This window comes from Conger conger, chromosome 5, assembly GCF_963514075.1.
Source record: "Conger conger chromosome 5, fConCon1.1, whole genome shotgun sequence".
Lineage (NCBI taxonomy): Eukaryota > Metazoa > Chordata > Actinopteri > Anguilliformes > Congridae > Conger > Conger conger.
This window is the reverse complement of record NC_083764.1, coordinates 13,428,039-13,454,508: the sequence shown is the minus strand read 5'-3', so window position 1 is coordinate 13,454,508 and position 26,470 is coordinate 13,428,039. Positions and strand designations below refer to the sequence as shown.

The window sequence follows — 26,470 nt, the reverse complement described above, 5'->3', positions numbered from 1 at the left end:
CTGTATAATATGAAACAAACACAGTTATTGAAGATAAACAGCAAATGCTTGTTTTCTACAAGTTGCCGGAAACAAATTGTCATTTTTCATTTGTGGGAACTTTTCTAAATGTGCTGAATGTTGCCGTCGAAACTTGCATTAAAAACACAGAAACTATGCTTTAATACAATACAGTGCATTCATTTCAGTCAGTAAAGTCTAACAGTATTTTTGCTGAAAATCTTTATGCCGCATATCCCGTAGTGTACGAAGGTCTGTTTTAGGGTGAATAATCACAGCCTATATTTGGGAACCTTTACGCTATAGCGACTACAATAATTCATTGGCTTGTAGTTAAAAAGGTCTGTTTAATGGAGGCTGTCAGTATGTTATAGTTGGAAAAGTGTGTTTAAGAGTGAATCAGAAGAGAACACAAGAGTCTGCCCTCACCTTGCCCCAAACAGGCTGACATGACAACGTAAGACTAAGTCTTGTCACATCACGCAGATACACACTCACCTTAAGGTTACAAATGAACAAAACGTCCCTGATTTGCCCTTTCCCCACTCAGGGAAGGAAATTCTTGATGTCAACCAACAAATGGAAAAACATATCATGAATCACTATTAAAAAATGATTTTAGCAGAGAAAGGGTCACAGGGCCAAAACTACACCTTCAGGCTATAAACGGTTCTATAAACACAGGCTTGAGGTATTTTTGTCATAACTTATTCAACACAGGACCACATCGATTCAAATAAGAGGAAATCAGTTATATAGATCACCTCACTGGGAGTAAAACCCTGGCCATTTAGACCGAAATGGGGTCATCCACTTTACAAATCGAGAGCACCGTATAATCTGGCAATCAATGCAGATATGCATCTTTTTCAATTTGCATACCTTCTGCAAATAATATCCGACTCACTGAAAACTCACAATGTCACACAGTTTAAAAAAATAAAAAAATACCTAGGTGATGTTAGATTTCTGTTTATTTCACCAACTGCAGCAGGTTGCCAGTATCACAGATTGGGTTGAATAATATCTCGGGGTTGTTCACAGAGCTCCTCCCCTGTCATCTGCCTGTGCTAAATTGTATGCTGTCAGCAACAGGCGCTGATAGGAAATGATAGCCCTGGTGAGCAGCCCCATGAACTGTAACTCATTTCTTTTGAGCGCCTAGCATTGACAGCCCCGGCTTTCTCCCTCCTTTCCAGTGAAATTGACTATAAATCACTTTATCACTTTTAACTTTGACAGTTTATACGAATCTCAGAGTTTTATATGAAGACTCGCAGTTGGCTGAGGGGGAAAAGGCAAGCTACATTTAGCGCTACTGCTTTTTGTTTGTTGCTGTTGTGAAGAGGGCATGGGTCGATGGATGTCATGACAATTTAAGCGTTGAATGGCTGACATCTCACCTGACAGGGGCCAGGAGGGGGGCGGCCGGCTAATCGTAAGGCAGTTCTTGTTAAGAGTTGTACATGTGCAGAGCGATATTGTCTGAAACTACCTGGACATGGGTAAATTTACTCTGGCATGTAACAGGCACTGGATAGGTCACTGGATTTACTCAGACCCTAAACAGAAGACTTGCAGTCTGTTCTTGCAATAGTACATGCACTCCAGACAGTTCAGGTTTTCTTGGTTATGTTCAAAGCAATTATTGCCATTACATTACATTACATTAATGGCATTTGGCAGACGCTCTTATCCAGAGCGACGTAGAACAAAGTGCATACCCATAACCAGGGATAAGTGCGCTTAAAGACCCTAGAGGGAAGTAAAATTTCAACTGCTACCTGTACAACAAAGATAAGGACCAGGGCCTAATTGAATTTTTTTTTTTTTTTTTTTTTTTTTTTTTACGAACAAATAAACAAAGCAAAAGTGACCAAACTTAACTATCCAAACACTGCTTACCTAGCCAACTAAAAATACTGATACACAAAGTAAATCACAAAGACAACAATTAAGGTTCACAGGGAGGTAGTGAGGGACGGGGAGAGGTGCGTCTTCAGTTTGTGCCTGAAGGTGGGGAGAGATTCTACAGTTCTGACCTCAATATATACTCAGTGATCACTTTATTAGGTAGACCTGTACACCAGCTTGACAATCAGCCAATCATGTGGCAGCAACTAAATTCATAAAGAGGTTCAAGGTTTAAATGCCAGAATGGGGATGAAATGTGAACTGGTTTGAATATCTCAGAAATTGCTGACCTCCAGGAATTTTCACACACAACAGTCTCTAGAGTTTGCAGAGAATTGAGCAAAAAACTAAAAAACATCCAATGAGCAGAATTCTGTGGGTAACCACCTTGTTACTGAGAAATGGTCAGTGGAGAAGGGCCAAACTGGTCGAAGCTGATAGGAAGGTGACAGTAATGCAAATAACCACACATTACAACAGTGGTATGCAGAAGAGCATCTCAGAGCACAGAACGCGTCAAACCTCTTAGGTGGATAGGCTACAGCAGCAGAAGTCTAATAAAAAAGTCTAATAAATACCTAATAAAGTGCTTACTGAGTGTAGACCCAAATCCGGTACTTATACTTGGAAGTTTTTTTGAATTAAAATAAATGGACAAACATTGACCTCTAAAATACCTGAAGCCTGTTGTTTATTGAACTGTTTATAGTGTGAAGGTGTAGTTTTGACCCAGTGACCCTATCTAAGCTAAAATCATTGGTTTATAATAGTGGTCTGCAACATTTGTCCATTTGTTTGGCCCAGGAGGTAAGAGCAGTCGTCTGGCAGTCGGTGGGTTGCCAGTTCGATCCCGCCCTGTGTCGAAGTTTCCCTGAGCAAGACATCCAACCTCCTGATGAGCTGATTGGTGCCTTGCATGGCAGCTAATTGCTGTGGGTGTTGGTGAGTTTATGTGCAAATGTGTGAATGAGAATTGTACAATCACTTGTACAGCAGTTTGGATAAAGGTGCTATATAAATGCAGACCTTAAGCTGAGTGTAGTGTATCTGCATTACATGACAGGACTTAGCCTAACAGGCTGATGTCAGTCCATTTGCGTCAAGGTGAGAAAGAAATTAATGAGGGCACACTCTCAAACAGACACTCCCAAATACAAGCCCTTGATATTCACCTAAAAATACCATCCCAACTGCAAGCTACTGATAACCACCATAAAATAATCCTTCATACTGGATGTGTGTCCATTTTTCTTTATTCAGAAACAGTCCCAAGTATAAATACAGCAAGATACTGTCGTCCAAAGACTGTGTGATGAATAAAACATCCCATAAAACAGAGTACTAAACTGAAGCCTTCCAGATCATCTGAGACAATCCTGAAGAGCAGTTTTCTTTTCCAACAGCTCTGTTTCAAAGAGCTGTTCTTCTATGCCTGGAACTGCCAAACTGAATTGTGACATGCTGTTATTTAGCCTACCTGGACTGTAGCGACTGGTTCTTAAGGCCTAGTTTACCCCACGATTGTCTGTCACTTCGTGTCTGTGCTACCAGCTCCAGAGTACTGGCTTCCAGTTCCAAATCCAATTTCAAACATATCGCTTGGCAGAGATGGAGAGTGAGAGCAAGTGAGGGAGCCATCTGAAAATTAACCAAGTGATTTGATTGCCAGGGAGGGACTTATCATAAAATATTTCTGGATCCGAGTAGAGCAAATGCCATGGACAGATCAAAGATGTTGTTGACCATTATTTGAAATCACACTGCAAATGACTGCCAATTTCTTTACATGCACAATACTGATATGTGCACACCATGTTTATTTTTCCCCTCAATCATGTAGTATATTCACAACAAATTTGTATTAAATTTACCAACCTCCAAAATTCATTATGCAAAAACCCAATGCCTGCTAACACTCATTAATCAAGCATGCAGATGAAGTGCACTACAGTTTGATTTAATATGGAACAATGATGAGGGTTTTGTTTGCCAAAGTGTCACATTGTTTATATGTGCATCAATCAACCCGAGATACTGCCTCTTGACATCGTGTTGGTATCCGTGCAGTGGGGACCTGCAAGCCTCTGCCCCTCCACCGTGAGCTCCGGGGTTCGCGAGTTTCAAAAACAATCACGTCACGCGATGAGAAATAGGCCCGAGGATTCGTCCCATTTATTTATCTTAATTCGTTTCTGTGTGTGATCTAAATCTAATTGCGGCTGCCATCCTGGGTCTCAATGGATCCTCTCCTGGTTAAACACATTACACCTGCATAAATAAATCATGAGCAGCCCAAATGCAGGCGGAAATAAATCACGGTAAGTAATGTGCTATTACGTCTGTAACTAATTAAAGTGCACGGTGAGCATAATGAGGTGGCGGAAAGGGATGGCACTGCAGACAACAGAACTTGGAGGTGCGTCCTTTTCGTACCCGCCAGCCAGAACTGGAGTGAGTGTCTCGGGTCTTTATCCACGTGTGCTTAAAGAAATCCACTGAGCAGACCGCTCCTGGGGCTAGTTCCAATCGCTTATGAATTTCTGCGCTTTGTTCCTTTCCCTGCTCCTGACCCAGGCATCGATCGAGGTCCACCATCTTTGAGGACATTCCAACTCCTTAAGCATAAGTTAGGAACTCCCAATCGTTCCTCTGAGCAAGGAAACATCAGCGCGTCCTTTGCGGAAGTATTTTTTTCAGAAAGCCGGACATATAAATGATCGAACTGTGGATCCAACTCTCCCCATCTGCCACGACATGGCTCAGGCAGTAAGAGCAGTCGTCTGGCAGTCGGAGGGTTGCCGGTTCGACCCCCCGCCCGGGCTGTGTCGAAGTGTCCCTGAGCAAGACACCTAACCCCCAAATGCTCCTGACGAGCTGGTCGGCGCCTTGCATGGCAGCCAATCGCCGTCGGTGTGTGAGTGTGTGTATGAATGGGTGAATGAGAAGCATCAATTGTACAGCGCTTTGGATAAAGGCGCTATATAAATGCTAACCATTTACCATTTTACGTCTGTAACTGACGCAGCTTCGAACTGACGTTTGAAGGAGCAAGGACATTCCATTTGCCTAAATCATATTTTCTCCACTTCCCTGTTTTACTTCCTTTTCTTCTTTGTACCCTCTCCCGATCCCAGAAAATGAAAAAGAGGAGAAAAATAAGGGATTGGACTGAGCCCCAGGGACCTAGGGGCAGCCTGTAGCCGAGTGGCGAAGGTACATAACTGGGACCCGGAAGGTTGGTGGTTCAAGCACTGGTGTAGCAACGATAAGATCCACACAGCTGTTGGGCCCTTGATAAAGGCCCTTAATCCAGGGGGATTGCCCCCTGCTTCATCTAATGAACTAAGTCGCTTTGGATAAAAGTGTCAGCTAAAAATAAATCCAAGCGTGGTAAACTCTGCAGTTAGTGTGAAAGTGGAGTGGGTATAGAGGGCAATGGGTGAAGCGAGCAGGACTGCGGCGAGATACTCCAATCGCGAGGAAGGCTTTTCTTTTTTGGCGGTTGAAGCGGTAATGATCAGACTCTGGAGCCTGAGAGGTAGCGAACGCGGATTCCTGCTGGTCACAGCAGCCTGGCAAACACGTACGAAATCACACACCGTGTGGCTCCGCTTCCCCCGAAACCGTCGAACAGGTGGCGAAGGGAAGGTACGCTATGTTCTTTTTGCAAAATTGCTATAAAGCAAACACCCATGCTAAGTCAATTTAATGGGATCTGTGGGAGAAGATTAGGTGTTAGCGCTCCGCTTTGAGACAAAAGGAAATAGGATAAATATTAGCTGCTTGAATTTAGGAGTTTTGGTCAATTTGTTCAAAGAACTGGAGCCCAGAATATGAAAAAGGCGGTATAATATTGTACCCTGCACATTTATATTTATATAGCCTGTAAATGTAGACATATTTGCATAGGTTTTATTTTCCCTAATACAGAATAGCCAACAGTGCATCTTAAAGGCTTTTTGAGCTCTTCACATCACCCTAGATGTGATTCAATTTGTGTTCCATACTGATCCAAGTAAAACAATTGCTTTTGGTAGAAGTATGCATACTTAATGGTCTAGCTGCTATTTGTAAAACGATTTCCCATGTGGCGTGACATATGTTTTTGCATAATTATTGGATGACGTGGCTAAATGTTAACACAGAGAGCTGACCACAGGAGGAGGAGGAGGAATTGGGCTCTGGGTGGAGGATTAGTGACTTTTCAAAAAACCTACATCACTTTGTGAATGTTTTGTGGCCGTTTTAGATGCTAAAACGGTTTCTGACGCGTATGGGCCTAATTTCTGTGTTATCCACACCTGTCGAAGGATCACTACAGCAGCAGAACATAAATCCCACCAAAGTACTCAACCATAAGCCAAGGACAATTCACACACAGCAGAATTTCAAAATATCTATTATTGCATATTTAGCTGATGCTTTTATCCAAAGCGACTTACAATTGATTAGACTGAGCAGGAGACGATTCCCCCTGGAGCAATGCAGGGTTAAGGGCCCAGCTGCTGGGTGGATCATATAGTGGCTACACTGGGGATCGAACCTCCGCCCTTCCCGTGTACTTTAACCACTACGCTACAGGCTACAAGCGCCCCAGCAATTACAGACTACCCCAGGCTATCACGGTACAGCAGTTGACTGACCGATGACAACTGGTAACCTGTAGGCCCCTGGTGTGTCATGGCCAACTTACACCCAGTCACAAGCCAGATGTGTAATAGCAGCAGACTTATCGTCATAGGCCACAGATGAAAAATTCAAGATTTAAAACTGCCACGTGTGCCGTGTACAATAAGGTCCAGCACATGCTTCTGGTGAGTGCCTTCACTAACTGAGTCAATATAAAAAATGCAGTACATGGGCTGTTTATTTTTCATATTCTGAGCTATAAATGGGGTTATATATAAATGTGAATACAGTGTGGATATAGATCAAAGTAACTGCTTATTTAAGACTCTTTGACTGCACAATGCCACAGAGACGATATTCTGGCTGCGCGCATTGAACCTTCGGGTACCTTTTGCCAAAATAATGTTCCCACTTCAGAATTGGCCTAGAAATATGTGGAAATGTGCTTGTTCAAGAATTATGTTCCTGAAGATAAACACAATACCAACACGAGCACAGAAAATAGTTCATAAAGTGCATGTTGAAAGTGCATGATACATATTGTGCTATTTGACCTCCAACACAAAAGCATAGCTAATGAAAGCTAATTAATGTAAATACATGTGCATTTAACTATATGAAAATGGGCCCATTTATCCTATTCAGTTCAGGATCTTCATTCAAATCAAGTAACACATTTTAAGATGTGTGACCTACCATATTCTCTGGCCATGATGCATTCAAGTAGATACTACAGGTCATGGTAAAAACACCATAAATTAGCTGTATTTTACAAAGCTTGTCATATTGTACATATCTTTGAATAGCAATTTTAATTGCAGCTGTGATTGCAAAGGTTTAGCTTTTTAAAGTCTCGCATGAAACAGCCAGCTGTTCTAACTCGATGAGGTTAAAGTTTCTGAGAAAACATCTTCAAGCTACGTTAATGGCCATGATGTCAGGCACATGAAAGCTTCAAACTAAAAAACTGATATCAAAGTGAAGGGACCATCTGCCAGAAGTTCTTACAAAACTGTAGATAAATACCAGGAAACACTGACCTGAACAAATTACCTTACAACCCAACGCTTTATTTTAGCCTACACATGAAGAAAAAGCAAGGCAGCTCTTATAGATCATTTTAAACAGGGTTTTTTCACTGTTGCAGAACACTGTGCTTACTCTCAAAATTGAAGAATAATAAAAAGTCCTTGATTAATTTGATAATCAGGGACATGGCTGATTTAACATTTAAGTGGATACAGTATTTGACATTTTGACATTGTAATTATATATCCTCATTTTCTCTGCATATATGAGCAGATGATAGATTGTTGAGTAAATTACTGGCAAAATGAAAAATGTCATTTTTTTAAGATTCATATTGAAATGCTTCCATTTCCATCAATTTGACTCCCCATGAGAGGTCCCCAAAATGGGAAGATAATCTTTAGAAGGGACCGGGTGTACAAAAGAGAAAATACATGAAAAAATGGAACCTTAATGAAATATTAAGTTCTAGAGCCAATAACCAAAGCACTCTGAAAACCAAAGCACTCTGAAATAGATAGATATACACTCAGTGAGCACTTGATTAGGTATTTATTAGACTTATTTTTTATACTTCTGTTGCATATCTAGAGATGCTCTTCGGCATACCACTGTTGTAATGCGTGGTCATCTTCCTGTCAGCTTCGACCAGTCTGGCCCTTCTCCTCTGACCTCTCTCATTAACAATGCGATTTTGCTCACTGGTTTTTGCACCATTCTCTGCAAATTCTAGAGACTGTTTTGTGTGAAAATACAGACCTGGTGTCCAGGTCTACCGAATAACTCAAAACAAGCTTTACAGTGATGAGGGGGAAACACGCCACAACCACCACCATGAACACAAAGAAAATGTATATTTTACAGCCACAAGCATTTAAAAATACTTGCTGGAATGTTTTCAATTGGAGTTATAGTTTACAGAAATTTGTCAAATAAAATATAGGGCATTGCATACAGTAAACTGAAAAAAACCCCCCCAAAAAAGCATTGGTTGATTTATTTTTGTTCTAAAGGATTAACTTCCAGAATAAAAACAAAACTACTTACTCAGACACGAAATGTGTAAATACCACAGTACATCACGAAAAGCGCTTCACACATAAATAAATAAATAATCTGCTGTTCTCGTTTGACCTAATGTGCATTTCCCTGCTGAGGGTGGAGGAGAGAAAACCGTGACGCGACTCAAATCAGATATTCTTGGCCGCCTCGTGGGTGAATTTGCCAAAAGCAGATAGCGGCTCTGGAGCAGACGGGGCTCGCAACCCCAGTGTCAGAGTAAACAACAAGTGATTGAATTACTTCAGCTGCATTGTCTTTAAGGCATGTTAACCTCCTCGAAGCGTTCTGTGGCACATTACCTTGGAAAGGTCGCCCACCTCCAGGTAGAAGCAGATGATAAAGACGTTCCAGGTGACCCACAGGACCAACCAAACCGCATACTGTGGGCCAAAAGAAGACCAGATGACACCTCCAATACACGGAAAAAAAACATACAGAACCAGACAGAAACATTTGAACATACAGACATCAGTATTAAATTGAGCTTAAAATGTCTTTAAAGGTCTCTAAAATGAGTAATGAAGTTCAGACACCTAGCGGTCAAGTAAATCAGAAATTACGATCACAAATAGAGTTTTGAATAGACTTCAAAACTCCGGCTGAGTAATTAATTAAGAGTTGCTCTTAAAAAAAAAAAGGTCTGGCTTTGAAAATACGGATGTTGCCAAAATCCTGGGGAGATTGTCCACACTATGTTTTTGCTGAGTGTCTATGTGTGGGTTGAGAGAGTTTGCCGCTCCCCCAAAGGTACGCTGAAGCTGATCACGACCAAAAAACTAAATTCAAAAAAATGTTTAACTTTTCCTGTTGAGACAGTAAGATTGAAGATTGTAAAGCGGCAAAGCATATTTTCTCCTGTAAACACACACACACACACACACACACACACACGCAGACAATGGTCATGGGAACAGCTTCAGCTTCAATGCTGTGAATCATAGTACAGTCAAACACAAAAATAGTTTTCAGGTAAAACAGCACATTTCACAAGACAACTGAGAGCTTAAGCAAACAGGAAGTTAATAAGCATTGCCTGAAGACATGGAGAAGCATTTCTGGATGCATACTGTACATCTCACAAGAACTTGCCTGAAGGTAATGGGTTAGCTGCTACAGTGCCTCCAATGACTAATTAAGAGCAAAATGATAAGGACAGCTATTAGTGGTGATGCAAATAATTAACTGTTGTAATGATACGTTCTTCAACAAGATTCATGGGTGTGAATATTTTGGCCCAGGCAGAGAGATATGTAAAGGCAGTTAACCAGCAGCCATGTTAGAGGGAGATGAAGAAGGAGGGAGATAAAAGGTCCAAGATAATTCTCCAGTGGACAAAGGCCCAGCCTTGTATGTAAGATGTGGACATACTACAGTCTCCACCGACAGGCTTGTGGGGGAACGCAGCTAATGGTCTATCTCATGGTCACCTCAATGACCATTGTGACGAGAGACCATCTGAAGCGGTTTAATAAACCATTCTGCTCCTAATAAGCATATGCGACAAATTTAATTCAGCATATCTGCTAAATGTCTGGAGCTTGGGTCGTAGGCGAACACTTTTCACCCAACACAGGCAGGGCTCACACCTCCGCTGGTCTACACGCAAACCCAGCATAACGAGGACCTTTCAGCCCGTACGAGGGCAGGCCGGGTCATTGACTTCAATTAGACATGTAATCATGTCCGGAATATATATTATATATTATACTGACAGTCTGATACTTCTGAACCCAGGGAGAAGCCTGACAGCAAACAATCCGAGCGCCTGCTCTCTTTAGCTTTCTAAACAAAATGTGATTTCCAGCCGAAATCTACCGAACCGCAGTGAGAGCAGGCACGGTGAAGACAACCTTAGGCCCTCACCAAACCTGACACGTTGTCAGGACATTAGATTCTGGAGATGGGCGTGTGCGCCGAAGCCTCATTTGGCTCCTAGCCAGCGACCGGAAAGCTTCACATTAAGTTAGAATAAAAATTAATCTGTTCTGACAGCTTCTCCAAAACGGATATAAGCAAGAGTAATATTGGGGAAATGAGCCATTTATCTCGCCAGGCTGGTGTTCTCTCCACGTCCGTCTGTAACGAGCTGAAACCCGGCCCAGTGTGCAGACAGGGTGGGGTTATGGGAGGGCGGTGTGTGTAAAGACGATACGCTTTATCTCACAGGCAAGTGACAGGGGATATCTCGCATAATGACCAGGTCTATCATCCAACATCAATATCTTGCCTGGGCCAACAGACAGGCGAAAACGCTGGGGTTTAGATAAATCTCCATAAAATGTAATTTGAGTGAAAGGTTGTCACAACACAAGGATTTATTTCTTGAGGAAGAGTCCTAAATATGGATTCATTTGTGTTCACCTTACCCTCAAACAGAGGATGTAGCCTATTCATTTAACAGGGAATAGTGTGTAACTCCAAGAAATATTTATGTTGTAAGTATATAGTGGAGTATGGGTGGAGCAGGAAAAAGCAACAACAGACAAAAATAAAGCAATACTGCTTATATTTCACACACAAATATACATGGAAATGTACATCCTATTGGTTTTAAGTTGTTCTAAAGGAGAAAATTAATTCCCTGAATATGAAAAATAACAATAAATAAAAAAGGGTATAATTACAGTGAGGGGCCTCATTAAATGATAATGACCAACCATACATTATACAGAAGGCTGAATCGTACTAAAATGGTGAGGAAAATTTCCTTGAATTTCAGTCTCTAAGATCATTTATTTATATGTTCTTTGTGCTAGAGTGCGTGGTTGTAGTTTTCTAGGGAGAACATTTATGTTGTGGCTGTGCTGTAAAGAAAAAGCACTTTAAGTCTGATGAAATAAAAGGCTTCACACTTACCCCTGTAACGTATCTCGGTCTGAACTGCACAGTGCCAAAGAGGCCCAGGATAACCATGATGACATGAACAAAGTTGGTAAGGATTGGAGCCCACTGGTAACCCAGAAAGTCGAAGATCTGTCGCTCCAATATGCTAATCTGGAGTGGGGTAAAAATGGAAAGATTGCCATTAACATTCACCGATAGAAGAACAAAGCGAACACATCTTCTCACAAATTCACCCGAGAGGGTGATTAGAAAACATTTGACACGTGCTTGAAATGTTCTGTATTTGCCATCACTTAAAGTCGTCTCTTTAACCGGAAGTATCACTGCACAGACGAACGTGTGAATTTCACATTTTAACAGTGCCTTCATATCGGCAAGGGGAATCCTCTGAGATATCCGTGTCAGTTATCTCACAGCTTATACTTGGAAAAGGGGGGGGGGGGGGGGGGGGGGGTCTGCATGCTGTTCCAGGAGCAAACAAGGAGAACAGGCTTCAGGCTCTCACCACAGAATGCCTTAATTGGTAAGGAGGTGTGGGGCTTCCCAGAGTGTCCTCCCCACCTCCCCCCCCCCCCCAATGTGATGAGCTTGTGGGGAAATGAAAGCCGGCAAGCTGGATCCTACAGCTCCGACTGCAGAGCCTGATTGGACATGACGCTGGCGTCAATACTACAAGCAATGGCAGTTCAAAGGCCGGAGAGAGGAGGGGATGGTCGTCTCCTCCCAAAGGAGTCAGGCCTGGGTCCAGTGCATCACAACAATAGACTTTAGGAAATTACAGTTGGCTTTCAGAATCCTGGATGTTTTTGTGCCAAATCCTATAGAAAATTGATCTCTCCGAGTTCTTTTTCGTTTAAGTAGACCTCTGACATTCGTAATAAGAAATGTAAAGCAACTACTGTCGTGCCACTTCATGTGTAAAGATATTCTGAGACCTCCATGCAAGCGTTTCTTTTGACAATAAAAACAGTTGTCGCAGCAGCTGACGGCATGTCTCATATTAGCCGCTCAGTTACAGCAGACGCTTGGTAAACATATATGTGCCTCTGCTGGTCACACTCGCTTACATATGTGAAAAATCACACCAGGGAGAAGCTGCAGTCACAGCCACCCCCAATGGAAGACATCGACATTTCCTGGAAATCGAATCCTCGTTTTTACCCATCGGTTCCCAGGTCCCAGGTATCACCCGTTGCACGCACATTTTTCCCTGCCATAGTTGCTGTACGTCTGGAAAATGCTAAATTCAGGGACACAGAAGTTCATCTGATGCATATTTCCCACCCCTGTTGCTAAATTTACACATTGTACTTTATTCATTTATTCACTTATTTAAGTATTTTAAGTTTTTATTACTCATTGCAATTGTTGCACACCACACGATTATATGGTACACATTCTTTTACGGTGTTTTTATATGGTTTTTACCTGGTCTTATTTTTAATACATGTTGACTGTGGTGAATCCGAAGACAATTTTCTACATTGGAGACAATAAAGTTTCTATCATCATCATCATCATCATCATCATCATCATCATCATCATCACAAACGTACTATTCCAGAAGCCATAACAACAGTTTTAGTAGCAACACAGGCCTATCTCTGCTGTCTTTGAAATGGGCATCAAATTGATGTGTGCTTGAATGGGTTGTTATTGAGTTCTTATTATAAATGATTTAAAATCATGCTGTATATTTCAGTCCGAATACCACAGAGTTATTTCTACTTCCCCGCCTGGTTTAATTTCATTCCATGGAGTAAGCCCCTTGTATTGACTTGTTTATGAGAGCTATTACAGATATTTTCCACAGTGAATTTGATTCGTCCGAACACACCTGAGTCCTGCTCTTTGTCTGCTTACTTTGGATGGCTTCCATGTTTCCTATATAATCATTTCAAGTAACAGGAGGTTTAAAAGATGGCCAATGTTTTCCCATCTGTTTCCCTAATAGATTATTTCCATTCTACAAAAAAAAATTGTTCAAAGCACAGATGAGAGGGAGTTACTAAGCAACATGGACGTCACATCCTGTACGTAGCTTGAGTGTTATTATGACAAGGGTTTCCTGACACACGTCAGACCTTTTCTCTGAAGCATTGTTAATGTGTTTTGCTGAAATGTCATGAAAGGAAAGAAAATAAATGACTTTGAATTCGCCGAGCTCAGCACTTCCACGGCACCCGAGCTGTCTTTTAAAAAATCGACACTTCAGATATCCGCTAATAACGCTGCGCGCTAAAGGAGGAGTGTAGTGTGGTCTGCTTTCCTGTTTTAAGACAGCGGGTTCATTGAAGGTGCATACGTTCACCTAGCATTTATACGCCCAAATTAGCGTCATTTGCACAATAATTTTATAATATCGTTCCCGGAGAAACCTTTTTCTGTGGAAAGCCTTTTTTGGGACTTGTGGGTTTATTAACACAGTCCCTATCTTATTGACAAGCCTTCATGGCCCGAGGGAACGGTCTTACTGAAACTGACCTGGGGCTATTGCCGAGGCCAGAGATTGACCTGTGGCTATCGCAGGGACCAGGAGGCTCCCCGCAATTTTTTCTGAGGCCCCCCGGGGGGCTCGTTGTATCCGCTCAAATGGAAAAAAAGGCAGCTGTACGCAAAAACGAGGGGGTTTAGAAGACGACTACCTACACGTTAGTAATTATCTATTTAAAGCAGGGAAAGAACTATGGGAGAAAGAACAGTTGTCTTGCCCACAAGGGAAATAACACTGAGCGAGAAGAAAGGGACATTTCCAAAGAGCGATCGAGGACGGAGCGTGAAGGCCCCAGATTGTGAGGTGGTTCCGTCTCCATCTGTACGTAAACACAGAGCGCAGACACGTCGACAGCCCCCCGCGGTGTGTCCATTACCCACAACCCCTCTCCTAGTTACTTTCAGCATCTGTTTTGGTGATGAGTGACAGCGTGTCAGCAGGGTTACATATTCTCAGAGACTAGACCCCCCCTAGAGAAACTTGTGCCTTTTCCAACAGTGTTCTAGCCTTTCTTGAATCTTATCAATGCGTGGCTTGAGGCTCAATTTGCTCTTGAATATAGATTACTTACTATAGTGAAATGTACAGCTGATGTGTTTAATGAAATATTTGATGCTGTGTTCTCTTTCTTTTGTGCTGCAGATCTATCGTTCCCCCAAAGTGACGCATACCGTAAGCTAAGGCTTTTATGAGTTCTGGTCCCATGTTTAGCTGCCATGTAATGTTAACATTACATATCTGTTTGTATTAACAGTGGACATGTAAACAAGAAAATGAAATAAGGGTACGATTTAACAGCACCACAGACCTTTATACTTTGATTGCGACGCTCAGTATATAGTATACACAATCTTACACAAGTCATTAGTAAGGCTATGGGAGATAAACTACTATTCTCTCTAAAAATATCCAGATGTATTTCATATCTTCATACATCTCTTCCAGAACTCCGGTACAACCCATGAGGTAAATGGAATTATTTCAGCAAAAATGCTGGTTAGGTGGTGATTTTGTCTCTCGAATCAATGTCTATTCCTGTGAGCATTTTATCATTGGAGTGTAAACTCTGAAATCTGCACTGATTATCATAAAGAGGGACCCACTCCAGCCCTTAATTGCTGATTGAAATGGCAGTCGGTGACAATGCTGCGGGATTCTTCTCTATGTGGAGGACTGCACTGCCTCTAATCACTGATGGAAAAGGCAATCAATCAGGTTCGCCCCGGCTGAATGGCGAACATGTTTCCTGCTGCAGTCAAACAAACGTGCTGAAGATGCACGACACTGACCGCTCTTACCAAATCACATTATCTGTAGAATTAGCCCAAGGCAATGGAGGTTTCCCTGGCAGCAAGGGATCATACATTAGTGGAAACATTCAAGCTCAAACATCTTATGATTTCAAACATGCCATGAAGGTTTAACTGGTTATTACACAAATTTCGGCATCTTTCTAGAATAGCCTACCGGCTGATTTATACTTTACGTTGCTATGTGAAACAGAGGTGTCAGTGTGATTATCATAAATGTTTTTGATGAAACCCAGCCTTCTTTACATTCTGAAACGCACAGTATATATCTTTACAAAAATGTAGTAACTGAAACTAATCTATGGATTGAAATGAAAATTGTTGGCAGAAGCAGTTGTTAAATCATTCCTCCTACGGAGCTAGAAAGTTCAACCAGCCAACCATGAAACAAGAAACCATAGTGTTCATGGCTACTAATCCACCCCACCAGAACAAATGCACAAAACCGTCAATATGTGAACATTCTCACCGACTACCTTCTCTATCCCTGCAAATGGATCCTACTGTAATATAATTAACCTCAGCATGACTTCATTAGATGGCTATGGATTCACGCAGCAGGGTTTTTTTTAATGCCATCTTGGGTTTTTTGGCCATTTTCTCTAGATTAATTTAGCAAATACTTCCGTCCCTGGAGTTCAAAGGGGATGACTTACAGTAGGTCCAATCCTATTCAAGTTACTTCCTGGTAACTTTGCTACCCCCTGTTGCCAATCCTGTGAAGCCCTGAGGAGGCTCACCAGTGTCACCACTCTGAATTACTACTGGATTTATATGAGGGAAATAGTCTTCTATAAATCTCTGGCCTGTCCTTTGTCCTCACCTAATGTTGGAAATGTTTAACATTAAAAAAAAAAGCAACAGCAATCTCTGATTAAATACCAGTATAAAATGTTCATGTTTGTACACATAATTGTTTATGAATAAAACATTACCCTGAAAACTAAGCAATAAATTGAGTATGAGAGAGGGTACAGAGTGGGGTTTTTAAATGTATTTTGATCTGAAAGTAAAAAAGCAGCAATTTGCACAAGAAAATAAGCATAAAAATTCTAAAGATCAAAAATAAGCCACTGCTGGTGGAACGACTATGTGTCATAATAAATGAACGGAACTGGGGCTCATTCCACTTAAGAAAGGCGGTTGTAGGAAAGTTCTAGAATGAGATGAATACCATCAGCGCAAAAAATGGTAAATCAATGAAAGTGGAAATAAATAAGGTCCCCAGTTAAGGCCCGTGGGGGATGCCTGCTCTTTACATGCTACACTGACAAATCAACAAATCAAAAGCCAAATAACTAATTTGCTGTATGATAACATTCTCTGGACATCTAATGGAAAAAAAACAAGTCATAGAGGCACACAGCAATAACTTACTCTATTCTTTTTTTGGAATTTCATTTTAATATTGAAACTTCCATAAAATACCAGCATAGTTTAATGTTTTGAGTGTAGTTATTTTTATCAAAAGGATGTTTGATCATCACATAAGTCCTAGTGTAGATGCAGAAAAGGTGATGTGCTATTGCACAGAACCCAACAGTTACCAACTTTTCCATTATGTACTCAACAAAAAAAATATGAGACATATAAAATCCCTGCAGGAGAAAATAAGTGCAACCCTAACTCACGTAACTTCTAAAACCACCTTCAGCAGTTATAGCTTTAAATGTTTCCAGTAAGTATTGATCAGTCCCTCACATTGCTTGGGAGAAATTCAGGGCTATAGAATAGAATAGAATATAGAATGGTTTCAACTTTCTTGCATGTCGAGCTCATACCAAACCCTTTCTACGCACCTCAATAGGTTTCCCCCAGTTCAGAGATTCTGCTCCAGAATATTACAGAATACATGTTGTAGTCTGGTGGTACTGATACTGAGTTACTCAATATCCTGCAACCATCAAAGCCATCACCATCCCAACAATTCCAGTAAAGTACTTTGCTGAAGAGGACAATAACAGTGGCCACAGACTGCGACTCAAGCCTACTATCTTCTCCAACAAAGTTGAAGAAACAAACTCATCCAACCACTGCACCACACTACGACCACACATCATCACTTGGTGAACTCATGGCTCTTAGTTGCCATGTTCACCAACAGTAACAATGACGATATCACTCATTTGAAAATGAACAGTATTATCTGGATATTTTTAGAGAGAATAGTAGTTTATCTCCCATTGCCTTGCTAACGACTTTCCTGAAAAAAACAGCACACTTGAACCAATTCATCTGAAAAGTAGGAATGAATCCCTTCAACTTCACACACCATTAACCTTCTAACATAATCATTAAAAAGATTTACAACAGACATTCTAGGATTTTGTTATTATGGCAGTTGGAGGCAGTGCAGTAAAGCACCGTTTTTATGTTACTTAAGCAAAGGTTTTATCTAATTGGTGAAGATATGAAGTGTTAAGCCTTAATAATTGCTTATTTTATGCTTCACACTTGATTGATTCCTGCAGTATAAATCCATAAAGTATGTGAAATGTTAAAGTATAATGGGTCAACAGAAAGCCAGCACGAAATTGAAATCACCCTTTTCGTTGAAGTTGGGTTTTTCCAATTAGAATTATCAACTAAATATAAAGTAATGGTGTTTTAGTCACATGACTAAAGATGAGTGTAATGCAAAATATTCTATATTCCTATTCTACAGAACATTATCTATTCTGTACTGAATAAATGCAATTATTCCCATGATATTAACCTGTTCTGCATGGGAAATCTTGAAACTGAAATGATGAAAGCTAATTAGTTATTATAACAATGGGCAGGTTGCGCAACTATGTTCCAACTTTTTAAACTAGGCTTTTGTGCACATTCAACAAGGCTAATATGGCCTCTACGTTTTCTACATAAACCACAGTGGTTAAACTTGAAAAAGATTGTTCCAGAATTCCCCTCATAACGGTTCATATGTAAATCGGCCTCTGGGAATGAATAGATATTTACATAATTGCTAGTATAGTTATTTATTTCCTTTAACACTGTATTCAGAAATGTGATGGTTTCATTCAAAATTACAGTTAGTTTTGCTTCACAAAAAATATTCTTTATTCTTTTCCATGCAAAATTCAGTAGGCCAAACATGTAATCAAATCAGGTTTAGCGATTATTGCCTAATTAGGGGAATAATACATATATTAGGACTTACTGTCAATTATTCAAAGGCATAGTTATTAAGGCACTTATTGTGCTGTGAGGGAGCAATAATAAAATAATTTGGATGAAATATTTTCACCACACCAGGTTGAAATTTTCACGGCTGTACTTCAACTGTACTTCAATAAATGTTTTTCCTTTCAAGCTCTGTTTTTGAAGTTTGAAGTATTGGTGATTGCCGAACTTGAAAACTTTGTTGATGAATATAAAAAGGTTTTCTTGCTTTAATTCTTAAAACCAAGATATGGGCAAATGTTAATTTCATTCAGGCTTTAATTTGTAACTTTGTCAATACAGTAATGAACACTATTTCTAAACAAATGAACTGTGGCAAAGAAGTGTGACTATCCATGAGGAGTGGGCACCAGCTACTTACATAATGTTCTGGTGTCAAATGACAATGTACAGTTTTGTTTACAAAATTTTGCCATATAAGCCACTTTTTGTTCTGTAAGAAATAAATGTAATACTGCACATAACAAATTAAGAATAAAAATGTTTCTATTTCAATTCCACAATTTTTCAAATGCTGCGTAAAAAAACAAATTTAAAAGGCCTCAGAATGATGTCTGTAGCATTGACTAACTTGATGTTTTGCACAGTTCCTAACACTGTTGTGGCTTCATGCTGGTAATATAATGAAGTAAAATATCCTTCCCAGGATGCATTGCAATAACTAAGCTCACTTGCAGCTACTGTATTTATCACAGCACGAATATTTGATTGTGTGACACAGACATCAATTTGAGCTTGCTTCAGGGAATGTCTTTGATGTGAACTTTAATCTGGACAAATACATTCAGGAGGGATAATGCCTATGACACAGATCAGAATCTGACCTTTAACATTCACTTTGACATCTGTTCAGCTCTTACATTGATCATTCCCAAATATCATGGCTGTAAAGAAATTTGATTTCTGTCTGCTTACAGCATGATAGATAAAACACAAGCTGCATGGTTTTAGATACCGCTGAAAATAGACACTTCCAGAATTACAATATCTGTCAAGTCAACAAGGTACAGTTTAAGATGAATACATTCATCGCGGTGTTTAGGTCATCTCCCAGTGATTTTGGACTATTTTCAGGGAATTTTGGGAACTCTGAGACACTTAGAGTGCCCTAACTTGGCAGCCAGTCAAGCTGAGAAGTACAGTACACATTCATTTCAAGTTGAGATTGAGAGCCTCATCACTGTCCTACCCTGAGGAGAGCCCCAAGGCCCACTGGCTAGACAAGCCTGATAGCTACTGTCGGACTCAATTCCCACACCACGATTCCTTAAAAGCCGATGGAGGTCATTTATAACATGACTGGGCAGGACCTCAGGGGAATAGGATACACTTGAGTGAAACTCATCACAAAGTATTAAAGTTTTAATGAAAAAGAAACTTAAATTTTCAGATTAATTTGCATTTCAACTGTTTTACTGTCATCAGAATTATATGTTGGGGAAGAGGGGTAGGCCGGACTGGGTTTTGTGGGTGGAGGGTTGGTCAACCGGCCTAATGCATTGATGGGGAGCATGCATTCATATACTGTACAGGATATGGGAGATTTGGATGCTGGTACACGTCCTTCCATGGACCAAAGTCGGAAAGCCCAGGGGTTAGAAAGTCCTTCCTTCCCCCCATAAACTCCAGCCAGCTTATTTCACTAATTAGTTCTACCTCCTGGCTGACGATTTGTGCTAATTAGCAAATCCAGGAGATTGGAACAAAAAGACTTTTACTTTCTGAACCTGGATTTCCACCTCTGCCATGGATTTTAAATTCAGAAAATTAAAGTGATTAATAATGAATCAAAAGGATAATGCTTCACTATTAGATTGCTCAAAATTACATTTCACCACAATTATAAATCTCTATATATTACTGGAGTATTTTCCTTCATTCATTTCTAAAAGTTATCATAACTGATCTTTCCTTCAGCTTCTGACTACCCAATGTTGTTAAGTCTTTAAAAATAGATTTCAATGGAATACTAATGCACAAGGCTGACCTGAAACTGTCATCCTTATTTAAAGCAATACAAATTGCCTGATGTACTGTTAATATGAGATGTATAGTATCTCCCTTTGTCACAAAAAGTACCCTTTGTATATGTATATCTATAGCACCCAGATTTGCAGTTGATATAAGATGTCTCCTGGAAGAAAGCAAGATTGCCGCTAGCAGCGTTTTGAAGCTAAATAATGTTTGGTGTGCATTACTGTATTCTTTGATACACACATCACAAGTGAAATTTGCAATATTGTTTACCTACATATAGCTGAAATAATATAACAACGGCACAAAAATGATAGTTGTTTGTTACATTATATTTAATTTTAGCTCTCTTCAGCACTGCCTTTTTATGGCATGAAGCCAACGTAACCATGTTAACAATGTAACCAAGCACACCGAGGGATAACTTTCCATAGCTGCAATTTTTCCACACCCATAAATGTGCATAAAAATATTATGATTGGAAAAAACGAGAAAGCTAAGTTTAGAATGCACAGTCGTGGGCCAGATTGCTATGCTCTGTCAATTCCAGACTATGAACATCCTCCAAAAAAACACTTCCATTCGACTGTACAACTGCAGGTGATATTCCACTCTGGACTCCAAAAGTATTTTGAAAAGTTACATAATTGACTGTGTGCAGTCAACACTGACTATGAACAATGTTAAATCCGTGGAACACAGATTATCATTCCAGAAAATTAAGCTCTTACATCACTTTTTGAAATGGCTTACTAATACATAATTGATTTTCTCAATCTTATTGGCATGTCTATTAACTTGAAAGAGAAGTTTCGGCACAGATGCTTGAGAGAACATTTAGAACAATAGGAGGCAAAGGTAATTAAACTCGTTACATCACCATGGCAAGGAAGAGTGTGTTTACACAGCGCTTCGCTAAATACACTTAATCTGTTTCAAAGGGCTCGCTGCACAGGAGTTAAATAGCTTTGAAGAGGATTACAATTTGTAACATGAAGTATTAAGTCAGTTTAACATATCATTTGTTCTAACTTTCATGAATAGAACCACTTTGAAGAAAACGGGGCGACATCACATTGTTAGGATGTGTGACTGACAGACTGTGTGGGGAATAGTGCTGTCAATAGACTCTTATTTAGAACACCAGAGAAGAACAACACAAAATCAGCATAGCATCATATTTATCTGTATTTTAATAATTCCGCTATTTGCAATGTAGAGATTGGAAATCAAGACAAACCTTACTGCCAAATGTCAACATAGTGCCTGTCAGGCAAGCCTTTCTAACCTGTAGACGATGGTTTGTTTTCTTTTTCTCATCGCTGTTCTTTCATTCACTCTTATTTATGCGCCCTATAATGTAAGTGGTTGACATGAACAAGCCTTGTACCTTGTACAATGATCGCAACAGAAATAAAGAACTCGTGCCAGACAAAGAAGTGTATTTCCATTAACTTCGGCGCACAATACACCGCTTGTTTTAGGAGAAGAAGATGGGGGCGCAGGGAGGCAAAGGCGTGAATATTCATCGCATTCTGTCCCACTCTTTATGCAAATCTCTCGCAATGTGAGGCATGTCGGCGGGTCCCGGACCCTCCGGGGTCAAACCGCTACAATCCAGCGGGGTCCCCCGTGTCCGCCTCCTCCCGAGAGGAGCAGGCGAACCCACCAGCTCCCCCCCCCCCGCCCGGACACAAAGGGAAGACGTGAGGACAGCCTCCGCAGAGCGGGGCACCTGTTCATTCGTCGGGCCTGCGGGTGCCACGGGGCACCTGCCAGTCATGCCCGCCGGTCGCACACCTGCCGGTGGAGATTACTCCAGGTGGCGACAAACCGTCGCGGATCAAACGGGGGCCCCCGCGGCTTAACCGGGGAAGCGGGCCCTCTGGCTGAGCCAACGGGTGTCGCAGACTCAGAGTCAGTAACCTAACGCTCCGAGGCATAGGCTAATAACAGGCGCGGAATGGCTGAGGCATGCGGGGTGAGACAAACAATGCGGTTACGGATGAGGGGATAATGGAAGTCGTTCTTTCTCTGAGAGGGAGTGTTTGCATCATTCAGAATTAGGGCTGGGCAATATAGCCATCGTGGTATAAAGTTTTTTTTGTAAGCGCAGTACCAACCATCTCCTGCATGCGGTGTTAAGATTTCTTTCAGTCTTTTTTATTTAATCATACCTGATGTGGCAGCACACCTTTTCTGAGCCAAAGTGAAATGCTTCTGGGGGAAAATAACATCACTTGTACCTTTTCAATGTTGATATGACAGCAACAGGGCCGTGCTGTTTCCATGTAGTAGATAAAAACATGACTACAAGGATAAAGATCCAAAACGTAAGCAATGTTTTTAGAAACTAGTAGGTAAGTTAAACAACATGTGTCATGTTTTTTTCTCCCTGAAAACATTTAACTGAAGTTTGGAGATGTGTTACCTTATTAAGTAAGACAGAAAAAAGGAACGAAACCTACCACCACCAGAGATAGTTCTTATTGTGCGGAAAATACTTTTTGATGTACCACGATAGCTATATCGCACAGCCCTATTCAGAAAAATCCTTTGGGAATTACGTGGGAACATATAGCCAAAGAATGGGATTTGAGCCGCCATTATGAGAAATATCTAGGGAGAAGGGCACTGTAGACCAGCCACGTGTTCCTTTGATCCTAAAATGAGATAACTCACTACTGTGAATAACATTAAACCACAAGATTTGACCTTGGCATTTTCCATGTGAGACATGGAAGAACTCCATTCTTGAGTCCAATGTATTCTGATCACAGAGATCAATGCACTCCGACCACAGCAAAATGGCTGGACCCTGAAATGGGAGCATCTACAGGAAATTTGACATTTCATACAAAAATGAAATGTAGGTCTGGATTAATTAGCATCGGTCATTAATTTTGACATGCAATTACACATTCAAAAATCAGATACCAACATTAACTGCTGAATGAATCCAAACTATACTCATACAGCCATAGTGTATGAAAGGACAGTCAATACTACATCTACCACATTCATGAGGTTTCAAAAGACCCCTGCATCCAAATACACAGCTGAGTTGAATTACCTCCACCGCGAGAATGGGAATACTGTGAGGGACAAGCCCAAACAAACCGCGAGCAGTGCTAAGAGGCGATAACGCTAGGACACAAAGGTCAACGCATATCGGATATCTAACCTGAGGATGTCCTCTGTTGTAAAGGAGAAGGGATTACGCTAGCGCAGCTCTGATCTCAGGCAAGCTAAGGGACTTACAACGGTTTCTGGCAATTCTGTGACCTTTTAAGAGCCACCGATCAAATTGCTGTACAATGTCTCAAAAAATGAGAAGAAACATTCATTTTTAATTACCAAAATGCGCCAAATCCTGGCTACTCTCTCTAACACACAACGTACAACGAGCCAGTCCGTAGCTCGTGCCAGTTAATCCTCAGGGCCAGAACTCCGATAAAACAAAGCCTTCGTATCTTGACTTTAGCAAAGTTAACGGCCCATTCTCAGGTCAAATATTTATCTTCTCCCAGGACAGGCGGGGGATCCTGCGGGGAGCGTTATTGAAACTTCCTGGGCCTTAATGATATCTGTCCGATGGGAGCGGAATTGATCGACCGCCGTCCTGCAATCCAAGGAAAGAAGCCACTGATTGCTCGATCCATCAATCAATTATGTGTCCACGTCATTGATCTGATATAGCATTAAACCTGAGCAATGAGACACAGGCAAAGAGACTGAAAGTAAAAACAACATGAATATTAATGGAATTTGGCATATATTGACCCGGACTCAAATAGTATTTGTCACAGACTCAAATACTTTTCTGCATTTGTCTACGCTTGCATGTCATTATGTCATACAGTATACGTATATCGTTGCGAGATGAGCCTATGCTTAAAGACTTCATTTGTTAATTTATTCATTTGTTTGTCTAACAAATTATAGAAAAGCATCCCTCATGTGGAAAGTATTAATCATTCCATTAGTATAATGTAAGACATCTGACACTAATGGAAGCAATCCCGGAGGAACTAGATCTGGCCACCAGAATGCAAATATTTTCCGTTCAGCGACATGATCCCAAAGGCCTAAGCTCTGGTTGCATTTTAATTAAGAGCGAATCAGAATTCTAAGAGTGCAGATCATTGTTTGCGTGCTAATTATCATGTAATCCAAGATGGTCACTTTGGGTGCAAACACGTTCGCTGGGCTCATGCTTGAGGCATTTTGGGTTCTCTGTAATTACTTATCTTGAACCACTGACCTTCATACCACAGAAATATGGTATGTTTCTTAATATCTTGGAAGGTTATTAACATTCATGTATATTTTTCCATTTAACACTTTGTCTTATCTTTTTATAAGACAAAGCCTAACTAGGGATGTGAGTTGGAAACTAGCAATAGCTATAATCTCTGTATGCAGAACAGCAGCGACATGAACCTGGTGTAAACTGGCAGTATGTCTCTTGGCATATTTGGTCTATTCAAATAAACATTAAAATAAAATAAAATATCTCTCCAAGTTGAAAACACAAACCGAATTGTGCAAGACAAATGAGTCTAAACCGTGCATCTGTTCTGAAACAAACAAATGAAAAAATATAGTCATGCAATAATATGCTCCTGATGTCCTCTGGGCAGAATACCAGATATGAGATATAGCGTTCCACCTATATAAATATGAGAATAATGTTAATATGCTCCTCTGTGCGATATGTTGTCTGTCATTTGATTTGTTTTCATGTGGTTAATATCCGCAACCTTTTTATTACCCGAAAAATCTCATGTTTCATCTAATGGATTTTTTTTTTCCACCAAACCAAAATAAAGCAACACACCCGGTATACATTTTCCAATGTATTCATAGCCATAAAAATTCTGTTTTATCTCCTCCCAAAGAAAACAGATACTGTTGCAATTTAATCACAATTACAACATTTACTCAGATTTAACTGCAATTTAATTCTGAGCCTGGTTTTATACAGAGTACTCCGTGACATTACTCTAGCAGAGGTTATACGAGTTCACGAGGGATCGAATGTACGGTCAGGGAAAAATGAACTCTATACTTTGTTTTAATACTGAAGACTTAGAGTGCAGGTACTGCATTATTCCATGTTTGCATTGTAAGCTTGATACACTAGATGCTTTCATCTAAAGACTTTAAGGCACATTGACGCCCTCATAGCGAATGCACACAGAATGCATGTTGAAAATGATCTCTGTAACATACTGTACTGTTATCCCTGTATTATCCAATTCACTAAAAAATCTGGATTACTGCCCAAATACCATTATCATTATAAAATGACAAACGACCTCATACTTCCATTTAGAAAACCTGTTTGCATTTCACTTCTCATTTGAATGAAGTGATTAATATTCCAGGAAACCTTTTCCAAACTTGGCATTTAAATGTCACAAATATAATCTAATCATCTTAAGGACTGGCATTTCACTGATCTCGTCGTTGTTTACTTCGCTCAGATTTTTAGATTTTTTAAAATGTAAATCTACTGAATAATTCAGCAGCTGGTTTAGAGACCAACCGGGTCCTGGAGGAGAGCAGTGGTTGAAAAGGATTGGATGTTTTAATAAAGTCACTCCAGACAAAGGTGACAGTCATTCATCTCCATTAGTAATTATATAGTTCATATTTTTCAAAGCATCTGGAAAATGAGCGTGGAGGCAGACAGAGAATAAGGGCAAAGATAAATTCTGTTCCTGATCAGAGATATGTTGTGCAAGCACACAGTATTAAGAGCCAAAATGGGGAGCAATTCATCTCAATCCCTCCCCAGTTGCATACGTGAATGTACATAATGGCTGACCCCTTTTAAGAGATTCCAACCGAGAGGAGTTCATCATCACTTCTGTGCATTCACTGCGTGAAACTTCCTCAGCTCCAACACTGAGGCCGGGCCCTGTCATGTGCTCAGTCTTCTTATCTGCAGGTCCTCTTGCAGGCTTTGAATAAAGAAATTGGACTCTGTTGTTGCAGTGAAATGAAAAACCAAATGAGACTT

The 26,470-nt window shown here is 40.5% G+C and overlaps 1 protein-coding gene across 3 annotated transcripts in view; it reads right to left on the bottom strand.

Annotated features, from left to right (window-relative positions):
* nkain2 (sodium/potassium transporting ATPase interacting 2) overlaps window positions 1-26,470 on the bottom strand; it is a 113,257-nt gene that overhangs the window by 58,640 nt on the left and 28,147 nt on the right. For all 3 annotated transcript variants that reach the window (XM_061242329.1, XM_061242328.1, XM_061242330.1), the window contains exons 2-3: window positions 11,491-11,628; window positions 8,934-9,014 (exon numbers count right to left, since the gene is read on the bottom strand). In XM_061242329.1, coding sequence (XP_061098313.1) covers window positions 8,934-9,014; window positions 11,491-11,628 — 219 coding nt within the window. The remainder of the gene's footprint in view (window positions 1-8,933; window positions 9,015-11,490; window positions 11,629-26,470) is intronic.